Source organism: Pygocentrus nattereri, chromosome 16, assembly GCF_015220715.1.
Source record: "Pygocentrus nattereri isolate fPygNat1 chromosome 16, fPygNat1.pri, whole genome shotgun sequence".
Classification (NCBI taxonomy): Eukaryota; Metazoa; Chordata; class Actinopteri; order Characiformes; family Serrasalmidae; genus Pygocentrus; species Pygocentrus nattereri.
Window position 1 is genome coordinate 38,135,264 of NC_051226.1, and position 22,236 is coordinate 38,157,499.

A 22,236-nucleotide genomic window follows, 5' to 3' on the forward strand; every position below is an offset into this window, starting at 1 on the left:
CAATAATGACAATAAAGCCTTATCTATCTATCTATCTATCTATCTATCTATCTATCTATCTATCTATCTATCTATCTATCTATCATCTCTGCTCTTCAGTCAGCTTTTCTTGTGTTCCTCCCCTGCTCTTATTCCAGTTTTCATTCATGATTAGATCTTTGTTCATTACATCCATTTCAGCTATGAGACAAGAAAGCAATTCATTCTCAGTAATCTTATAACTAACTGCATGCTTTCTGGTACCAATTACCAGATTGGGGCAGTCGTGGGCTGGAGGTCGCTGGTTTGATCCCGAAAGACAGTCCATGACTGAGGTGTCCCTGAGCAAGACACCTAACCCCCAACTGCTTCCCAGGCACTGTGGATAGGGCTGCCCACCGCTCCGGGCAAGTGTGTTCACTGCCCCGTAGTGTGTGTATGTGTGTGCTCACTAGAGTGTATGTGGTGTTTCACTTCACGGGTGGGTTAAATGCGGAGGTGAATTTGTGATGTCTTCAGGGGCTCCTGTTCATCACTTACTCTGAGCTTTAGTGTGACATTCAGGCTCATATCCCAATCATATCTTTTTCTGTAATATAAGACACATTATCTGTTAAAACTAGAATACTTTGAGATAAATATAAAAATCTAGGAGTTATGATCCTTTCAATTAGGTATACAGGTATGCCGTATCAGATGCACCGTCTTTTTAAATAATAATGTTTGGCCTAGATAGATCACGTTCTTTATATAAGTGTAACAGCAGCACTGAGAAATCACATGATTAACAGATAAGAACGGATTAATTAGCAGAAATAGACGCTTTCTGCTCAAATATCATGTAGGCTAACTAACATGAAGTACTTTATTTGGTAACATGCAACACATAAGGTGCTACATTAAAAATGGTAAGTTAAGTAACACGCTACTCTTTGTTTTTTGCAGATATGTTTCTGCATGTCTTGGTTTTTGGATTCAAGATTATTGTGGGGAATCAACTCTTCAAATCTTGGAATATCAATTTCTAACGGGAAATCTGTATCAGAGTCGACTCCACAATTTCTGGACTTGAACAGCCCCAGCATTTACTGTAATCAATAACTCGTGTTTGCAGCAACACCAAATATCACAGCAAATTCTGCAGCAACAAGCAGCAGCATCACCTGCAGTGTCTGTTGGTGGTTATCAGAGAGCTTCCTGTTTTTGTCTTGAGGGTGACGTGATCTTATCTAACTGTAGCAGAGCAGTCTGTATCAGTCTTCAAGCTGATCTTGGCACTAAAGGACTAGTTTAGATTCAGTGTTTAGTTTTGTGCTGTATCCTTTAGAAATGGCTCTGGGGAGATTGGGTAAATTTTTAAAAGACCACCCGTGGAGTAGTTACACGGTTGTCTACCTTGTTCTCATTGCTGTAGAAAAACTTGTAGAGAACGACTTTGTGTGCCCCTGTAGACGTGGATACACATGGGCATTTTTCTCTTTATACTTGTTGATGCCCCTTCTTATTTGTCTGAACATTGGTGTTTACCTGTGGATCTCCAGACGCTGGTCTGATTCAGAAGTTCCAGAACAACTGAAATGTTGCCCAGGCTGGTGTAAATGCTTTATGAAGTTTCTGACCTGTGCTTTTCCATCTTTTTTTTGGCTGGCCTTGTTTTTTGGTGATGGCAGATTTGTAGCCTGTTTGATCACTCAACTAAAAGAACATCATCTTGACAGCAATGTGCAGCCTCCGTGGGAATGGTGTGACAGAAACCGAACACTGACTGAAGAGCAGAATCATGTACAGAAATCATTTTACAAATCCAAGGTAAGCTTCTTATGATACTTCACATACTTCCACAGAATTTTCAAAATTTCAGGGTGCTTTTGTGTGAAATGCTCTCATTTATTCACATTGGTGGTGATGGGAACTGGACATCTGAAGAGTTCAGTACCTCTAAAAGAACATGACTAAACAAAATGGGTACAGATATGTTCCCTGAGACATCCTAAACCTACATAATGTACATGTGTACGTTGTAAATGGCCTGTAAGCTACATTTTTAAAAGCCTCTCTTGATTGAGAGAAAGGCAATGAGGTCTATTAAGGTTCATTCTGTCTGTAAAACAGGGAGAAACAGAGAGTGTGAAGCTCCATGAGAAACACAAATTCTTGACAGAAGGAAACTAACTAAAGAACACAAAGCGAGAACTAGCAAAGTACAAGTTGCAACATACCTGAACTATACACAGCAATACATGAATAATGCGCAGCAAGCACACAAAGAAACGAGGGTATAAGTACTGAAAACAAAAAAAAAGTTTTTTAATTTACTACATTTCATCATCAACATTACATAAAAAACTAAGAAGAAGCAGCTATACAGTAAGTGGAGCTGATAAGATGGACAGTGAGTGCAGAAACAAGGAGGTGGTTTTAATGAAGTGGCTGCTCAGTATGTATAATCAGTACTGACAATACTGTGCTGTCTTTTTTCCAGATTACAGTTATCAGTGGCATCTCTGCCATCCTGCTTCTAGCACTGATTTGTCAGTGCTGTGACAGACGCTGTGCCAGAAGCTGTGGCAGAAGCTGTGATGGATGCTACGCCAAAGGCAGCAGTGAATGCTGTGATGAAAGTGACAATAAATGCTGTGCCAGAAGCTGTTGTAGAAGCTGTTGCAGAAGCTGTTGCAGAGTTTACGTCAGATGCTGTAGCAGAGATTGTGGTGGCTGCTGTTGTGGATGGTGTGAAGAATATCTAGCCAGCAGGTATGTTCCTCTCAATGGTATCTGTTACCAGTCCTGATAGCTATAGGAGCAATCCAGAAGTTCAAGAAGTTCAGTAAATTATTAATACATTAATGAAAAAGTAAACAACTAGCAGTTTTTATGCATGTTATGAAGGAAATGACCATAAAATTCTATTACGATGGTTCTCTTACAATACAGCGGCTTTTTAACAGAAATATTTACATTAATGTGTCTCTTTGGTTACTTGTGCAGCCATCTTGCCGATGATTTGCATAGCATTCTGGGAACTTTCTCATAACCATCCGTTTGTAGTGCGTCTCTGAAAAATCTCCATTTGAAGGGCCAAATAGCCCCAACACTTCACCCTACCCCTCCTTCTTAACAGCACTCGGGACAACCCTACCCCTAGACCTGAACGCGCAAAACGGGCTAAGTGTTGGGGCAAGGGGTGAAATGGGACTGGGTCTTAGACTCACATTCATTTTCACCCACCCAAGCCCTATTATGTACACTGCTCAAAAAAATAAAGGGAACACTCAAATAACACATCCTAGATCTGAATGAATGAAATATTCTCATTGAATACTTTGTTCTGTACAAAGTTGAATGTGCTGACAACAAAATCACACAAAAATCATCAATGGAAATTAAATTTATTAACCAATGGAGGCCTGGATTTGGAGTCACACACAAAATTAAAGTGGAAAAACACACGACAGGCTGATCCAACTTTGATGTAATGTCCTTAAAACAAGTCAAAATGAGGCTCAGTGTTGTGTGTGTGTGGCCTCCACGTGCCTGTATGACCTCCCTACAACGCCTGGGCAGCTCCTGATGAGGTGGCGGATGGTCTCCTGAGGGATCTGACTCTGCCAATCATGGTGTTCTCTGGCAAACGCCAAGCGTCCTGCACGGTGTTGGGCTGTGAGCACAAGCCCCATCTGTGGACGTCGGGCCCTCATACCATCCTCATGGAGTCGGTTTCTAACCGTTTGTGCAGACACATGCACATTTGTGGCCTGCTGGAGGTCATTTTGCAGGGCTCTGGCAGTGCTCCTCCTGTTCCTCCTTGCACAAAGGCGGAGGTGGCGGTCCTGCTGCTGGGTTGTTGCCCTCCTATGGCCTCCTCCACGTCTCCTGGTGTACTGGCCTGTCTCCTGGTAGCATCTCCAGCCTCTGGACACTACGCTGACAGACACACCAAACCTTCTTACCACAGCTCGCATTGATGTGCCATCCTGGATGAGCTGCACTACCTGAGCCACTTGTGTGGGTTGTAGAGTCCGTCTCCTGCTACCACGAGTGTGAAAGCACCACCAACATTCAAAAGTGACCAAAACATCAGCCAGAAAGCAGAAAGGTACTGAGAAGTGGTCTGTGGTCCCCACCTGCAGAACCACTCCTTTACTGAGTGTGTCTTGCTAATCGCCAATAATTTCCACCTGTTGTCTGTTCCATTTGCACAACAGCTGTGAAATTGATTGTCAGTCAGTGTTGCTTCCTAAGTGGACAGTTTGACTTCACAGAAGTTTGATTTACTTGGAGTTATATTGTGTTGTTTAAGTGTTCCCTTCATTTTTTTGAGCAGTGTATTTTTTCCTAACAGCCACCAAACTGCATGAATGGGTTGCATTCACTTAGGGCATGTCCCCAAGGTTTAGTCCACAAGAATAGTGTCCCACACTCCTCTCTGTGTAGTTTTTCCATCCCTCGTTCCTTTCATAGATTAACATTAATTTTTGCCACCAGACAAGCCATATTAGTTCAGCTACTAAACTCCATGCACTCACTTAGTACATGGCGTTTCAATCTTTAATCTATAGCTGTACTGACTGGCACTCCTATGAGTATTGTTTTTTCATTTCTTGATCCACTCACAGGCATCCATTCATTTTCCACAACAGGTAGCAACACCCTAATTCCCACTCAATAAACACACTGTGCACCATGGCAACCGCCTCGTAACCACCTGGGATACCATAGTAACCTCCTAGCAATACCTTAGCAACAACCTGTGATACCACAGCAACCACCTACCAATACCTTAGCAACCTTCTGGGACACCATAGCAACCAGCTAGCAATACCTTAGAAACCACCTGTGATATCTTGGCAACCACCTAGCAACATCTAAGCAACCACCTGGGATATAATAACAACTGGCAAGCAACACCCTAGCTACCGCCTTGGATACCATAGCAACTGATTGTGATTACGCTAATATTTAATAAATAAAAAAAGTACTCATGAAATGTTTTAAGAAATAGCTGTAGCTTTTCAAATCTACACAAAATCTTTCTAATTAGCAGCTGTGCTAACCAGAAAGTTGTTGACTTGTTTTCCTTTAGCACTGTGGCTAACTGGCTAGGTCTGTGAAGGGAATTTATTATTTGATTATTATTATTTGATTATTAATATTATTATTATTATTATTATTAATCATTGAGAGTGTAAATACATACAAGAATAATTACATTTTAATGATCATTTGGCACATTATTTCATAAACACATTAAAAACAACTGTGTAGTTCTAGTTGTAAAGCCTCTAAATCTTTATGTACAAAAAATGTCAATACTAATATACCAAACAGCCAAGTAAAATTTAGCAACCCAAGCGATCACTACCACTTCAGGATTTTTAGTTTGAGCCAAAATATTGCAAATATGAGTGAGATATTTAAATGCAAACACACAAACTGAATGGCATTTTACATAATTACACTTTCATTTTGCTACTAATAATCTTCTATAATTCTGATTGTGCTCATGAAATGAAACCAGATGATGAACAGTCATGAACATCACTGCTAACCGACTTGTTATAACTGGTTTTCACTCCATTCTCTCTGTAACTGGATGTATTTTGCACTTGTTAGAGCAGACTGAGCAGGTCAGCAGCTAGCTAAGGGGTTAACAGGCCAACACTACAATAAAAGATATAACAAAAAAAATAAAAGCTTCAAATTAAAGGGAAATTCAACCTATTTTTTAAAATGCATGTATTATTAAATAATCTAGAAACTGAGGAACACAAAAAGACTTAATGTGACATAAAATGATAACAATAAGGACACTTTGACTCCACTATAGACAGTAATCTACAAAACTTTGCATATTTCAGCCATGGTAAAAAATAAAATAAGTTTTTTTTTTTTGTTTTTTTTTTTTTAGAATTTAGCATTAATTAAGAAATTACAGAAAATGTTGTTCATATAACTTACAAAAAAGGTTCACTCACTCACCACATGAGCAATATAGAAACACCTATTAAAATACTGAAAAATATATACGTATGTATTTTATATATAAATATATTTTATGAAGTTTCCTTATTTTTTTTATTTATTTTGTGTCTCCCCAGAATGGAAACATTAAGCCCTTCAATTCACACAGTGTACTGTGTAGCAAAGCGCACTGTGGAGCGTGCAAGCATATATTCCGTCTCTGATGGTATTACAGTTTATCTGATTACTCTTAAAGGGAATCAGATCCCTAAACTACAGGAGGGAGAAACTTACATTATAGAAAACGCCACAGTGAAGGACGACCATCCAGTCCCTGTAATGATCCTGGGAAATGAAACAGAAGTGTTCCGGACGGCTCCACTGCAGCTGGATGAGAAATTAATTCGTAAAGCGCAAGAGAGCATCAATCCTTCTTCAGAGAGAGCAGCTCTGAATGATCCAGGACTGTACCTGAAAAAGGGCTACATAACCCTGACAGGAGAAGTTGTTTCAGTAAGTGTTATGATCTTACCTGGTTCATCAGTTTGCTCATGTTCCTCAAGGTCGGTTCAGTCTTGGTTTACTGCCATAAAAAGAGGGAAAAATGGGAAGTCAAAGTGATCTAGATACAGAGATCTAAATGGGAGTTCTGTCTCATTCTTAGACATACCAGACACCTTAAAAGGTCTTAATTTGTGTGAACTTACATTTTTCTAATTTAAAGACTTAAGGACAGGCATAAAAGGCTCTCAGATCAAAATTACATTCTTGGGACAGAAAATACATCACTGCACTGCGGCAATGCACATCCACTTAAAGAAAATACATTACATTTATTTACATTCATTTACTTAATACTTAGTTAATTTGCAGTCTTTTTATTGCTTACTTTTACTTATACAGATGCTTCCTAATTAATGTGAGAATTAAATTAATGAGGTGATTTTATGGACATGCACAATGTAGTGTTCAATAATACAACCACATTTCCAAAAAGGTTTGGACACTGTGCAGAATGTAAATAAAAATAGAATGCAAAACAGAATCATGTCTGTTTTTAATGCAGCGCTGCCTGAGGGCCCAAAGATCACGGCCAGCAGATACTGGTGTTCAGCCTCGTCCCTCACAGACAGAGATTTCTCCAGATTCTCTGAGTCTTTAATGATATTCTGCACCGTAGACGATGAAAAGCAGAAGCTCTTTGCTGTTTTATGTTGAGGAACGTTCTTCTTGAACTGTTGCTCTATTTGATGGTGCAGTCTTTCACAGAGTGGTGACCCCTCCTCCTCTTTACTTCTGAAAGACTCCGCCTCTCTGAGATGCTCTTTATACCCAATCATGTTACTGACCTGCTGTCAATAAATTACCGGTTGTTTTTTTTTTTTTTTAAGCATTGTACAACTTTACCATGACTCCCCCTCCCCCCACCCCCCACCCCGCCGTCCCAACTTTTTTAGAACATGTTGTTGGCATCAAAGTTTTTTCTCAGTTTCAATATTTGATATGTTGTTTTTGAAGCATTTTCAAGGAAATGTAGGGTTTAAATGATTTGCACATCATTGCATTTTGTTTTTATTTTGCACAGCGTCCCAACTTTTTTGAAATAGGGTTGTAATTATTAGTATTATTCAATCTTTGAGGAGTGCCACTCTTTCCCTGGCACTTTTTTGTTAACTATTGTTGTCCTTGCTCTGTTTTTCCTCTTTAGGTGAGCGCTCCCCAGCCGATTAAGGGAGACACCTCTGTGAGATATATTGAGATTGAGGAGGCTGGTGTCAGGGTGACAGTGTCACTACAGAAGGAGGCAACAACTGAGCCACTTATCAAAGACCAGGAGATCAAGATCACTCACGTCAAAGTGAGCGAAACCAAGCTATCTGGAAAAAAACTGATGTCGTCTGACTACACAGACATTTCTGTGAGTATTATCAGCTTTTCTTTCTCTCCATCAGTACCTTCCAAATTCCGACTTCAACTTTCCTGTTCAGTAGATCCTCCTCTTGTTGGCTTGAAGCTGAACCACTTAAATCATCATTTAACTCACTGATAATTCTGGAGTTGACAAAGTGTTCTTTTACAGTCTGTGCTCTTAAGCTATGGAATAGTTTGTGTGCCCTTATACATTATATATACACTGCTCAAAAAAATACAGGGAACACTCAAATAACTCATCCTAGATCTGAATGAATGAAATATTCTCATTGAATACTTTGTTCTGTACAAAGTTGAATGTGCTGACAACAAAATCACAAAAATCATCAATGGAAATCAAATTTATTAACCAGTGGAGGCCTGGATTTGGAGTCACACGCAAAATTAAAGTGGATAAACACACGACAGGCTGATCCAACTTTGATGTGATGTCCTTAAAACAAGTCAAAATGAGGCTCAGTGTTGTGTGTGGCCTCCACGTGCCTGTATGACCTCCCTACAACGCCTGGGCATGCTCCTGATGAGGTGGCGGGTGGTCTCCTGAGGGATCTCCTCCCAGACCTGGACTAAAGCATCTGCCAACTCCTGGACAGTCTGTGGTGCAACGTGATGTTGGTGGATGGAGCGAGACATGATGTCCCAGATGTGCTCAATCGGATTCAGGTCTGGGGAACGGGCGGGCCGGTCCATAGCTTCAATGCCTTCATCTTGCAGGAACTGCTGACACACTCCAGCCACATGAGGTCTAGCATTGTCCTGCATTAGGAGGAACCCAGGGCCAACCGCACCAGCATATGGTCTCACAAGGGGTCTGAGGATCTCATCTCGGTACCTAATGGCAGTCAGGCTACCTCTGGCGAGCACATGGAGGGCTGTGTGGCCCTCCAAAGAAATGCCACCCCACACCATTACTGACCCACTGCCAAACCGGTCATGCTGAAGGATGTTGCAGGCAGCAGATCGCTCTCCACGGTGTCTCCAGACTCTGTCACGTCTGTCACATGTGCTCAGTGTGAACCTGCTTTCATCTGTGAAGAGCACAGGGTGCCAGTGGCGAATTTGCCAATCCTGGTGTTCTCTGGCAAATGCCAAGGGTCCTGCACGGTGTTGGGCTGTGAGCACAACCCCCATCTGTGGACGTCGGGCCCTCGTACCATCCTCATGGAGTCGGTTTCTAACCGTTTGTGCAGACACATGCACATTTGTGGCCTACTGGAGGTCATTCTGCAGGGCTCTGGCAGTGCTCCTCCTGTTCCTCCTTGCACAAAGGCAGAGGTAGCGGTCCTGCTGCTGGGTTGTTGCCCTCCTACGGCCTCCTCCACGTCTCGTGGTGGCCTGTCTCCTGGTAGCGCCTCCAGCCTCTGGACACTACGCTGACAGACACAGCAAACCTTCTTGCCACAGCTCGCATTGATGTGCCATCCTGGATGAGCTGCACTACCTGAGCCACTTGTGTGGGTTGTAGAGTCCGTCTCCTGCTACCACGAGTGTGAAAGACCACCAACATTCAAAAGTGACCAAAACATCAGCCAGAAGACAGAAAGGTGCTGAGAAGTGGTCTGTGGTCCCACCTGCAGAACCACTCCTTTATTGAGTGTGTCTTGCTAATTGCCAGTGATTTCCACCTGTTGTCTGTTCCATTTGAACAACAGCTGTGAAATTGATTGTCAGTGTTGCTTCCTAAGTGGACAGTTTGATTTCACAGAAGTTTGATTTACTTGGAGTTATATTGTGTTGTTTAAGTGTTCCCTTTATTTTTTTGAGCAGTGTATATATAATTAGATTTGCTGGGTATAACCTTTAGGCCACATCTGTATGTATTAGTCTTTGTGGATGGACATATCTGTTTTTGTGAGTATTGATGTGTTAATTTATGTTATAATGTTTTTACTGTATTTTATTTACTTCTGTTTTAAAAGTGAATATATAGAATATGGAAAAGTTCTATACAAATAATTATGACTTGCTTACTTACAATACTTATTTTTCAAATTATGTACTACAGCGGACTGAAAGAAGCCTCATAAATATTGTGGGACTTGCTACAAAAGACAGCAATAAAGTTCTTCTGACAGAGGATCGGCAGAAACTGAACGTCCACTCCAGTGTCTGGCATGAAGATCCTGACCAGCTGCTACAAACACTGCCAGTAGAGCTGGAAATAACCAAAAGGGGCCAAGAAGTTATGCAAGTGAAAAAGCCTGATTCTGAAAAGTAAATATGTTCTACACAGCTCATCAATATTCAGCATTCTTTTTATTGCTCCCATTCTCCCCTCCCTCCTCTCCCCTCCCTTTCCCTCTCTCCTCCCATTCCCTCCTCCATCCTCTACCCTCCCTTCTCCCTCTCTTCTCCCATTCCCCCCTTCCTCCTATCTCCCAAAAAGACTTAATAGAAAATAAAATGATGAGAAGTAGGCACACTTTCTTTGACTTCACTATTAACAGGCATCTACAAAACTTCCATTCTCAACCAGATATTCCAGCCATAATCTCAAAATGCTGTGGTAAAAAAATAAGATGGACAAATTTAAATAACTTAAAATTTATTAACCAATGGCAGAATATGTTGTTCATATAACTTACAAAAAGGTTCATTCACTCACCACACAAGATATATAAAATTAACTATTAATATACAGAAAAGTCTATATATTTTATATAAACATATACACTCACCGGCCACTTTATTAGGTCCACCTTACTAGTAAAAGGTTGGACCCCCTTTTGCCTTCAGAACTGCCTTAATTCTTCATGGCAGACTTTCAACAAGGTGTTGGAAACGTTCCTCAGAGATTCTGGTTGGTTATTTGAGTTCCTGCTGCCTTTCTATCATCTGGAACCAGTCTGCCCATTCTCCTCTGACCTCTCACATCAACAAGGCATTTTCGTCCACACAACTGACCGCTCACTGGATATTTCCTCTTTTTCGGACCGTTCTCTGTAAACCCTAGAGATGGTTGTGCGTGAAAATCCCAGTAGATCAGCAGTTTCTGAAATACTCAGACCAGCCCGTCTGGCACCAACAACCACGTCACGTTCAAAGTCCCTTAAATCCCCTTTCTTCCCCGTTCTGATGCTCGGTCTGCACTTCAGCAAGTCGTCTTGACCACCTCTACATGCCTAAATGCAGTGAGCTGCGGCCGTGTGATTGGCTGATTAGCTGTTTGTGTTAACGAGCAACTGAGCACCTAATAAAGTGGCCAGTGAGTGTATCTTATCACATTTAAATGTGGAATTAGGTCAAACTTTGTGGGAATGTTAAGGGGATTTCTTCCATTTTGGTAGTGTTGGCGTGAGCATGGGTTTTACCTTACAAAAATCGGATCAGACTCCAAGAGCCAGATGCACACTTGAGCACTTTTATTTCCAAGTAGAGACGATACAAGTAGAAAAGCAAAAACGCTGAGCAAAGAGAAAATAAATAAACCAAATAAATCCAGAACTGATCGGCCTGCACCAATCCATGCAGTTCTGGCTGGTCTCCACCGGCATCCAGCAGCCAGCTAGTGTCGGTGGCCGCAAGGCCACATAGACACGACCATTGTCCTCTACCCAAAGGAAAGGGGAAAAAAAAAACCAAGAAAGAAAAATCCCCCTTATAAACCTCTAGCCCCACCCCAAACATTAGCATGATCCATTCCCGGGCTAGCAGGGGTTACAACATACAAAACACACACAACATAACACGATGGCCATCTTACACAGATAACAATAACAACAACAACCCTACACAATCATGATCTAGTGATGAATCTTAATTTCTACACCTTATAACCATTCTCTTTCCTTTCCCCTTTAGGTTCCCGGATTTCGCCTCCCCCCCTCTACACACGGCTGTGGGCTTTACCAGCCAGTATAAGGGAAGCCCCGGAAGGCGCCCGCGTTCCCCTAAGGAACAGGACCGAAGAGATCACAGGTAAGTATCACATACATCAATCGTTTAATTTAAAAACAAGTACTTAAATATCTTTTATAACACTGGTGATGGGGTAGACCTACTGACCCCATCACACACCCCCCCCCTTAGACTAAGTCACTCACTAGAGGGACGTGAGAGGAAATCAGCAGTCACATTATGCGCCCCCTTCCGGTAACGCACCTGGAACTTAAAAGATTGCAATGAAAGATACCACCTCGTTATTCGAGCGTTGCTATCCTTCATCCTCTGCATCCATTGCAACGCCCGATGGTCGGTCTCCAGGATGAAGTCAGCGCCAGTCAGGTAGTATCTAAGGGAATCAAGAGCCCACTTCACAGCAAGGGCCTCTTTCTCTACTGTAGAATAGTTCATCTCTCGTGGAAACATCTTCCTGCTGATGTACAGGACTGGCTGCAGCGCATCTGCTTCTCCCTGAAGCAACACAGCCCCCAACCCGCACCCTGAAGCATCAGTCTGGACCACAAACTGCTTCTCAAAGTCAGGGCTGCGCAGAACCGGTTCCGTACACAGAGTCTGTTTCAGATCTTTGAATGCCGCCTCACACTCCGGCGTCCACTTAACGCGCTGAGGCATGCCCTTTTTAGTCAAGTTAGTCAGTGGCGCCGCTCGGTCCGAGAAGTTCGGAACAAACCTCCGGTACCAGCCGACCAGGCCCAGAAAGGATCTTACTCTCCTCTTTGTGGTTGGCACTGGCGTGCGCCTGACCGCCTCCACTTTATCCACTTGCGGGCGTATCAGACCCCCGCCTAGGATATAGCCCAGGTAGGACACGGAGCTTTTGGCTAGATGGCACTTGGCTGGGTTGGCAGACAAACCTGCCTGCGCAATCTTCTGCAGGACCACCTTCAAGTGTCGTACATGCTCATCCCAGCTCGTACTATAGACCACCACGTCATCGATAAATGCAGCCGCAAAGCCCTCTGTCCCCTTCAACACTTCGTCCATAAGTCTCTGGAATGTTGCACCCACTCCATGCAGGCCAAAGGGCATGACCGCAAAATGGTACAGCCCAGATGGAACACGAAAAGCAGTCAACTCACGAGCTGCTGGGCAGAGCGGCACCTGCCAATACCCCTTGCACAAATCCAGAGTGCTGAGGTACTTCGCCTTCCCAAGTCGCTCGATCAACTCATCTGCTCTAGGCATGGGGTATGGGTCAAAAGCAGAGACCGAATTGAGTTTAGAAAAGTCAATGCAAAATCTTAGGCCACCGTCCTTCTTAGGCACTAAGACCACCGGACTACACCACTCGCTCTTTGATGGCTCGATCACTCCCAGCTCTAGCATAGTTTGCACCTCCTTTTTCAAGTCTGGAATCAGGCGTGCCGGCACTCTGCAGTTCGTCTGTCTGATTGGATCCGATTTCAGCAGACGAATGTTATGCTGCATAATGCTGGTCTTGCCAGGCTCATCCCTGAAAAGATTTGGAGGAAACACGCTAACAAGGTCCTTCTGTTGCTGTGTGCTGAGATGTGACAGCTCGAGTGGGACATTATGTCCTATTGTACCTGGTAAGTATTGCTCTTTAAATTCTTCCTCTTCTTCAACTGCTCTTATCCACAGCTGTTCCGAAGTGCCCTGCTTGGGCTCTCTCCACAGTCTCAGCATGTTGATATGGAAAGTTCTGTGTTGTTTCCTCCTATCGGGAAGCAACAGTTCATATGTGGTCTTGTTAACTCTACGCAACACTTCGTATGGGCCCTGCCACTTTGCCAGCAACGCAGTGTCTGAAGTGGGGAGAAGAATGAGAGCGCGATCTCCTGGCTGCAGCTCTCTGTCCTTTGCAAGCTTGTCATAGCCGCATTTTTGGCGATGCTGTGCATCCTCCATGTTGCTCCGGACCAACTCCACCAACTGAGCCATCTTGTCCCTCATCTTGAGCACGTACGACAGCACATTACTCTTTTGCTCCTTGCCTTGCCCCTCCCAGGTTTCCTTCAAAACATCCAGAGGGCCTCTCACTTCTCTACCATACAGGAGGTGGAAGGGTGAGAATCCTGTAGATGCTTGGGGCACTTCCCTGTAGGCGAAGAGCAGGTATGGCAGCCATGTGTCCCAATCAGCACCAGTCTCTGAAACAAACTTCTTGAGCATACATTTCAGAGTTTTGTTAAAGCGCTCTACGAGCCCGTCAGTCTGAGGATGGAATGGAGTGGAATTCAAGCCTTTTATGCCTAGCAGTGAGAAGACCTCTCTAAGCTGTTTAGACGTAAAATTGGTGCCCAGATCCGTTAATACCTCCCGCGGTATCCCCACTCTAGAAATTAGCTGAATCAAAGCGTTAGCTATTTGCCGCGTTTTCACTTTCCTAAGTGCGAACGCCTCCGGATATCTAGAGGCATAATCACTAATCACAAGAATGTAACGGTTACCAGTCCTACTTCTAGGAAGAGGACCAACCACATCCATAGCAATACGAGCAAATGGAACATCAATTATGGGCATGTTAATCATGGGGACCCTGTCAGACTTCTTCTGAGGAGCTGTCAATTGACACTGAGGGCATGTTCTACAAAACTCTACTACGTCCAAATGTAAACGTGGCCAGAAAAATCTGGCGGCTATTCTGTTCAGAGTTTTATCCTGTCCCAAATGACCTGCCCACGGCTCCGAATGACCCATTTTTAGCACGTTCTGTCGCATACAGGTAGGTACTACAAGCTGCTCAACATCATTTTTCACTCTGTATAAAATGTTGTTTCTCACAACGAACTGCATGTCACATTTACTCAAACTGTTGCCTTGGCTGCATTTTAAAAACAAAGGTTTTAGAGACTCATCTTGTTCCTGTAGCTCTCTGATGTTACCTGGGATGTCTCCCGTGCTACCTTCAGGCTCAATTAGCTGCTCTACCATAACCGTGCCTCTAACTCTATCCCTCCTCCTCTCTTTACGAGACTTTTTGGATTTGGGGGTTTCATTAAAGGGCAGTTCTTGCATTATCAAAGAATTTTCAATCTGACTCTGTTTAGCCTGTCCACGAGTGACCACATAAGCCTCTGCTGTATTACATGTAGCAGCTAACAAATCAATTAGAATGGGCAGATCTCTACCCAGAATAACTGCATATGGCGTTTTCTCCAAAACACCTACGTTCAGCAGGTAAGTTTGACCTTCAATTTCAATGTTCACATCAGCAGTTGGGTAAATTTGCTCATCCCCATGAATACATTTGACTCTCAACTGAGATTCATGTTTCAATTGGACATTTGGTACACATTTTGCTGCCACTAACGTCTGACTGGCTCCCGTGTCTATCAATGCTTTAACCATTTTGTTGTCTATTTTTACATTGATTACAGACTCTTTATTGTCTACTGCAGGTATAAAGCTATTCTCTTTCACTGGTGAATAACACAGACGAGCTGAGCTATTATGTGACGCAGGGCATGCACTCATTTTGTGTCCAAATTGGTTACAATTGAAACACTTAAAAACTTTTTCCGAGCGATTTTTACCACAAGCTGAATCCCTGCTTGTTTGTCTATTCGAGTTACGCCAGCTCCCCTGTGTAGCTGTATTGCTAAATTGCGGCTTAGTTCCATCCCAGACCATGCCCCCAGACCCACCTGATTCATGGTGATGGCGTGGTTTGTTTACAGTCTTCCCCAGCGTGAATACTCCGTCCGCTAGCCTCGCAGCTACAAACGCCTCCGCCATGTCTACGGCTTCCTCAGCCGTGAATGGATTCCGCTCGATGATCCAGCGCCTCAGCTCAGGGTTTACCATGCTCAGGTACTGCTCCATGATGATCGTAGCTCCGATCTCCTCCTTACTTTTTGCCTGCGGGGTCATCCACTTTTCATAGAAGGATTTGAGCCTAGTGAACAGCTCTCTTGGGGTCTCGCCATCTTGTACTACGCAGTCTCTGAATCTTTGGCGGTAAGTCTCTTTATTGATCTCATACTTTCGCAGGATAGCGCCCTTGATTTTGCTGTAATCTCCCGTTTCTTCTCCTTCCATGGCTACATAGGCGGCTCGTGCTTTGCCGTCTAGCAGGGGGACAAGGTGTACTGCCCAGTTCTCAACTGGCCATTTAGCCGCTTGAGCCATACGCTCGAACATAGTCAAATACTGCTCAATGTCATCTGACTCTTTGAGCATTGGCATTCTTGGCGACGGCCACATCGCATTTGTTGCAAACTGCTGTTGGGGTGGACTTGCGGCGTTACTCCGCTGTGTACCACTGGTTGTGTGAGTTCTTCGCAGGATCTGACTCTGAGCTGGTTCGTTCGGCTCCTCGCCCGCCTCATTCTCTCGACTCCCTTGATTCTTTTCCACGTCGCGTCTGTGCACTTCTCCTTGCAGCAAGCTGAACTGGTGCTGCATTGTCCGCCATCTTTGCTCATTTTTAGCTGCTTCTTTTCGCATGAGGTCCTCTTTCCCTCTCTGCTCCTTCATGAAGTCTTGCAGCATACCGCATACTTGCTCGAGATTATATACCGAACTGCTCGGTGTCAGCTCTATGGATTGATTACTTGAATCGTCTTCTTCCGCTCTCTGCTCACCTTGTTGTGAACTCTGTGTGGCCAGCTGTTTCTTTGGAGCCATTTTCCGTTAAGAGTTGTCTTGAGTTCTAGCTGGCTTCACTTCACGTCGCTTCCTTGTGTCCGCCTTCAAGACTGTTCCGCTGCCACCATTTGTGGGAATGTTAAGGGGATTTCTTCCATTTTGGTAGTGTTGGCGTGAGCATGGGTTTTACCTTACAAAAATCGGATCAGACTCCAAGAGCCAGATGCACACTTGAGCACTTTTATTTCCAAGTAGAGACGATACAAGTAGAAAAGCAAAAACGCTGAGCAAAGAGAAAATAAATAAACCAAATAAATCCAGAACTGATCGGCCTGCACCAATCCATGCAGTTCTGGCTGGTCTCCACCGGCATCCAGCAGCCAGCTAGTGTCGGTGGCCGCAAGGCCACATAGACACGACCATTGTCCTCTACCCAAAGGAAAGGGGGAAAAAAAAAAACCAAGAAAGAAAAATCCCCCTTATAAACCTCTAGCCCCACCCCAAACATTAGCATGATCCATTCCCGGGCTAGCAGGGGTTACAACATACAAAACACACACAACATAACACGATGGCCATCTTACACAGATAACAATAACAACAACAACCCTACACAATCATGATCTAGTGATGAATCTTAATTTCTACACCTTATAACCATTCTCTTTCCTTTCCCCTTTAGGTTCCCGGATTTCGCCTCCCCCCCTCTACACACGGCTGTGGGCTTTACCAGCCAGTATAAGGGAAGCCCCGGAAGGCGCCCGCGTTCCCCTAAGGAACAGGACCGAAGAGATCACAGGTAAGTATCACATACATCAATCGTTTAATTTAAAAACAAGTACTTAAATATCTTTTATAACACTGGTGATGGGGTAGACCTACTGACCCCATCACAAACTTCATTCATTTTTCATTCTTTTTTTTTTGTGTTTCCAGAATGGAAACATTATGCTCTTCAGTGCCGAGAGTACACTGTGTGGTAAAGCGTACTGTGCAGCGCGCAAGCAAATTTGTCATTTCCGGAGACTCTAAGAGTCACGGAGAGAGAAGATGTGGCTCTGTGTTCCGTCTCTGATGGTACTGCAGTTTATCTGATTACTCTTAAAGGAGATCAGATCTCTAAACTACAGGAGGGAAAGACTTACATTATAGAAAACGCCACAGTGAAGGACGACCATCCAGTCCCTGTAATGATCCTGGGAGATAAAACAACAGAAGTGTTCCGGATGGCTCCACTGCAGCTGGATGAGAAATTAATTCGTAAAGCGCAAGAGAGCATCAATCCTTCTTCAGAGAGAGCAGCTCTGAATGATCCAGGACTGTACCTGAAAAAGGGCTACATAACCCTGACAGGAGAAGTTGTTTCAGTAAGTGTTATGATCTTACCTGGTTCATCAGTTTGTTCATGTAGATGTAAGCTAAATCATGGAGATTTAAACTAATGTGGTGAAGCTGTGCAGACTTTAATGTTGAATAATAATTATTAGGTTTGTTTAATCTTTGAGGAGTGTCACTCTATCTTTGCCAGTGTATTGATAGTCATTATTTTACTCACTCCGTTTTTCCTCTTTAGCCGAGCGCTCCCCGGCTGATTCAGGGAGACATCCCTGTGAGATATATTGTGATTGAGGAGGCTGGTGTCAAGGTGACAGTGTCACTACAGAAGGAGGCAACAACTGAGCCACTTATCAAAGGCCAGGAGATCAAGATCACTCACGTCAAAGTGAGCGAAACCAAGCTATCTGGAAAAAAACTGATGTCGTCTGACTACACAGTTATTTCTGTGAGTATTATCAGCTTTTCTTTCTCTCCATCAGTACCTTCCAAATCCCGACTTCAACTTTCCTCTTCAGCAGATCCTCCTCTTGTTGGTTCTACAACCCCAATTCCAGTGAAGTTGGGACGTTGTGTAAAACAAATAAAAACGGAATACGATGATTTGCAAATCCTTTTCAACCTATAGTCAATTGAACAGACTACAAAGACGAGATATTTAATGTTCAAATGGATAAACTTTCAATATTCACTCATTTTGAATTTGATGCCTGCAACACGTTCCAAAGAAGTTGGGACAGGGGCAACAAAAGACTGGGAAAGTGGACGAATGCTAAAAAAACACCTGTTTGGAACATTCCACAGGTGAACAGGTTAATTGGAAACAGGTGAGTGTCATGATTGTGTATAAAGGGAGCGTCCCTGAAAGGCTCAGTTCACAAGCAAGGACGGGTGAGGTTCACCACTTAGTGAACAGCTGCGTGAGCAAATAGTCCAACAGTTTAAGAACAACGTTTCTCAATGTACAACTGCAGGAATTTAGGGGTTTCATCATCTACAGTCCATAATATCATCAAAAGATACGCCAAAATCGACCACAGGAAGTAAAGAAAACAGTCACACAGTATGCTTTGGCAGCCCAAGGAGGAAGAGGGTTTCATATGCACAGACTTCATATAGTATCTAGGTGTGGTTCTTTATGAGTAACGCAACCATGATATGATTGTAAACTAAAAGAATAAAGGAAACCACAAATTTGAGGAAGATATGCATTCAGGTTTGCATAATCATTAAAGCTCTAAGGTTTCCTAAGAGAAAAGGATTAAATGGTTAGGATTAAAAAGGCAATAACCAAACATTCTTCTAGTACTTCTAGCATCTACTGATATTAAGAAATGTGTAGTTGTTTTAAGAGATATTTAGACATGTTTAGTTAACATACAAGAAATATTGCTTATACATATTACGTAACAAGTTTTAAACATCATGCAAACAATGTGAATAAGAGTTCTCTCAACACCTGATGGACTGGTTTTGCAACAGTGTAGCATGTCTTATTCCAGCCACTTGGTGGGGCTATGGGTCCATGTGTGAAATTTCAAACACTACACTATATTGCCATTGAATTCAGGTGTTCCAGTCACTTCCATGGCCACAGGTGTATAAAGCCGAGCCCCTAGGCCTGCAGACTGCTTCTACAGACATTAGTGAAAGAATGGGTCGCTCTCAGGAGCTCAGTGAATTCCAGCATGGTGCCGTGATCGGACGCCACCTGTGCAGCCACTTACAAGTCCAGTCGTGAGTTTGGTGTGGAAGAACTTGACTGGCCTGCTCAGAGTCCTGACCTCAACCCGACAGAGCCCCTTTGGGCTGAATTAGAGTGGAGACTGTGAGCCAGGCCTTCTCGTCCAACATCAGTGTCTGACCTCACAAATGCTCTTCTGGAAGAACAGTCAAAAAATCCCATAAACACTCCTAACCCTTGTGGAAAGCCTTCCCAGAAGAGTTGAAGCTGTTATAGTGAATACTTTTGGGAATATAGTGTGGATATAATACCTATGATTTCATGATAATACTTCAAAACAACATTTTTGGTATGTCTAGTCTTCTTGTAGACTTTCTAAAATTAAGTTAAAGTTTTAGAAATGAGATTTTCTGTTACTCAGAGAATTCTGGTTAAGCCAGACTGCTGGTCTCCAGAAAGAATGTTTTATTGTTCCATTGTGTAAGGGGAGGTGTTGATAACTCTCTACTGGGTCAGAGCCTGATTCCTGACAGGAGCTCTAAGACCAGAAAATTTGTGAGGGTCTTATTCCAGTTTTATGGTGGTAACCAAGACTCTGGAGCCAAAGACACTAGGTTGTGGAGAGGTCTTGTAAATATCATCGTGTACGCTGAACCCACTACACTCTTAGGAATGATTTCTATTAAATAACTAAAACAATGAATACAGACATTTTTGTAAAACAACTGAATCATTACATTTGTTTATTTTTTATGTATTTGACTCTTTTTGTCACATTTCTTTAAGGCTGCCAGTAAATCTGAAGTTAACTATGTGTATCCAGCACACAGCTGTCAAGCACACATGTAATATTCTACTCTTTTTAAAATAAGGTACAACAGGGAAGCAGAGTTGAGGAAAGAAGAAGCCTCCTACAGCATGAAGGACTTGCTACCTCAGATGACAGCAATTTTCATTCAGCCAGAAGGGACCAAGAGGTTATAGATGTGGAAGTTTTTAAATTCTGAATTGTAAATGTGTTCTGCGCTGCACATCACGTTCAGCATTGTTTTTTGATGCTTTACCAACTTCTATCCATTTACATTTACAGCATTTAGCAGATTATCCAGAGCGACTTACAAGAAGTGCTTTGCTTTGTACTCTCCAGTCTTACACTTGTTCTTTTTTTCACCAAAATATTGTTGTAAATTATTTCTAAATTGAATTAAACATTTCTGCATTTTCATTTAATTTCTGATCAGATAAAAGGCTTAAGTTTAGGCAAATGTTAAAAAAAGAATGTTAATGTTAAATGCTTTGAAATTAAATGCTTTGAACTCATTTTCATTTCTGTCATTCCTCATTTGCGCACTTGCATCCACAAAGCAGATCTACCTTTAGCCTATATCTACACTACACTGTGAAGTACAATAGTACGGTAAAGCTACTGCTGAGCATGCAGAGTTTTAACGGGGTGGCCAATGTCAATCCCGAAATCTGATTGGCCATGCCAGATTTCACCCCAAAATTTCTGCCATATCATTGACTTCCACTACACTTTGGGCCTGATGTTCGCCTGTAAGAGGACAGTCGTTTTGCTGTTGATGTTTTGTGAACTTCTGAATAGATTGTGAATAAATGCAACAAAGCTTTCAGACAGCTGAATTAAAGTCAGTGACTGTTGTAATGCATGACAATGAAAATGTGCAAACTAAATCAGGACATAGATGTGAGGTGGGCATCTTTAACAGAGATTGCATAATTTTCAGTTTCACATTAACAACAACAAAAATAATAATAAAAGAAAAATCTTTTCTACCGATTCCTTGATTTTGGCTGATCTTCAGCTTATAGTCTTACTAAATATATTTTAGACATGACCAACATGTGGGTCCTCATGACTAACCTCATAGATCATGGCAAAATAAAAACAAAACAAAAACAACGACAGCTCAGGAAGGACAGTCTAATCAGCTGTCAGATGCAGCTCTGGATAATCAGCACTTATGAAGCAGTGAGAAGGTAGATGAACATTAGCAAACTCAAGATGATTTTATAGATATGATATAGATTTGAAAAAAATCAATCCGGAAATCATGACAGTCGACTTGAAGAATCTTCTACATACAGACCTGCCATCGGTCAATGATGCAGTGGATTTCTACAATAAAACTCTGAGCGGTATCTTGAATCTTCACGTTCCTGTTAAAACCAGAACAGTCACCTTCTCTTGTTCATCCCCCTGGTTCACTGATGAGCTAAGAGAAATGAAGGCAGATGGGTACGCCCTTGAGCGTTGTTACAAAGCCTCTGGCCTCACTGTTCACAAGTTAGCATATCGGGAACATCAAAAAGCCTGCTCAAGATCCATTACAGAAGCACGGTCACAGTTTTATGGAAACATCATCAAAAACAGTCAGGGGAATTCTAAGCAGTTATTCACCACTATCAACCATCTCCTGGATGCCTTTCCTACTTCTCTGGTGAAAGCAAACATCTCTGCCATAAGTCCTCTGATCACCACTTTAATAAACCACTCTCTCCAGGCTGGGCTTGTTCCATCTTCTCTAAAGGCAGCCATAATCAGACCACTCCTCAAAAAACTACTCTTGATCCGGAAGTCTTTGCAAATTATAGGCCCATCCCCAATCTTCCCTTTCTCTCTGAACTACTGGAAAAGGTAGTCGCCACCCCTCTTCAGGACCATCTTAAATGCAATAACCTTTATGAAAAATTTCAGTCTGGTTTCCGCTCTGCTCACAGCGCAGAAACAGCTTTGGTTAAGGTCACAAATGAGCTTCTGATGGCAGCAGACGCTGGCTCACCTTCCCTCGTCATCCTCCTGGATTTGTCTGCTGCATTTGACACTGTTGACCATGGCATACTCCTCAACCGGCTTCATCACACCATTG

At 42.8% G+C, this 22,236-nt stretch overlaps 1 protein-coding gene across 4 annotated transcripts; it reads left to right on the forward strand.

Annotated features, from left to right (window-relative positions):
- Positions 1-1,172: 1,172 nt before the first annotated feature.
- On the forward strand, positions 1,173-20,665 carry LOC108416169. 4 transcript variants are annotated; one of them, XM_037546269.1, is made up of 11 exons: positions 1,173-1,193; positions 1,650-1,788; positions 2,462-2,733; positions 6,078-6,453; positions 7,649-7,858; positions 9,878-10,086; positions 11,674-11,790; positions 17,009-17,125; positions 17,263-17,693; positions 17,900-18,109; positions 20,218-20,665. In XM_037546269.1, the coding sequence occupies exons 4-9, from the start codon at positions 6,079-6,081 to the stop codon at positions 17,399-17,401; spliced, it is 1,167 nt and encodes a 388-aa protein (XP_037402166.1). In that variant the 5' UTR covers positions 1,173-1,193; positions 1,650-1,788; positions 2,462-2,733; position 6,078; the 3' UTR covers positions 17,402-17,693; positions 17,900-18,109; positions 20,218-20,665. The 4 variants fall into 4 exon arrangements, with proteins under 4 accessions (XP_037402166.1, XP_037402165.1, XP_037402163.1 ...); XM_037546268.1 differs by lacking the exon at positions 1,173-1,193 and adding an exon at positions 1,229-1,327; XM_037546266.1 differs by lacking the exon at positions 1,173-1,193 and having other exon boundaries at positions 1,229-1,788.
- The last annotated feature ends 1,571 nt before the right edge of the window (positions 20,666-22,236 follow it).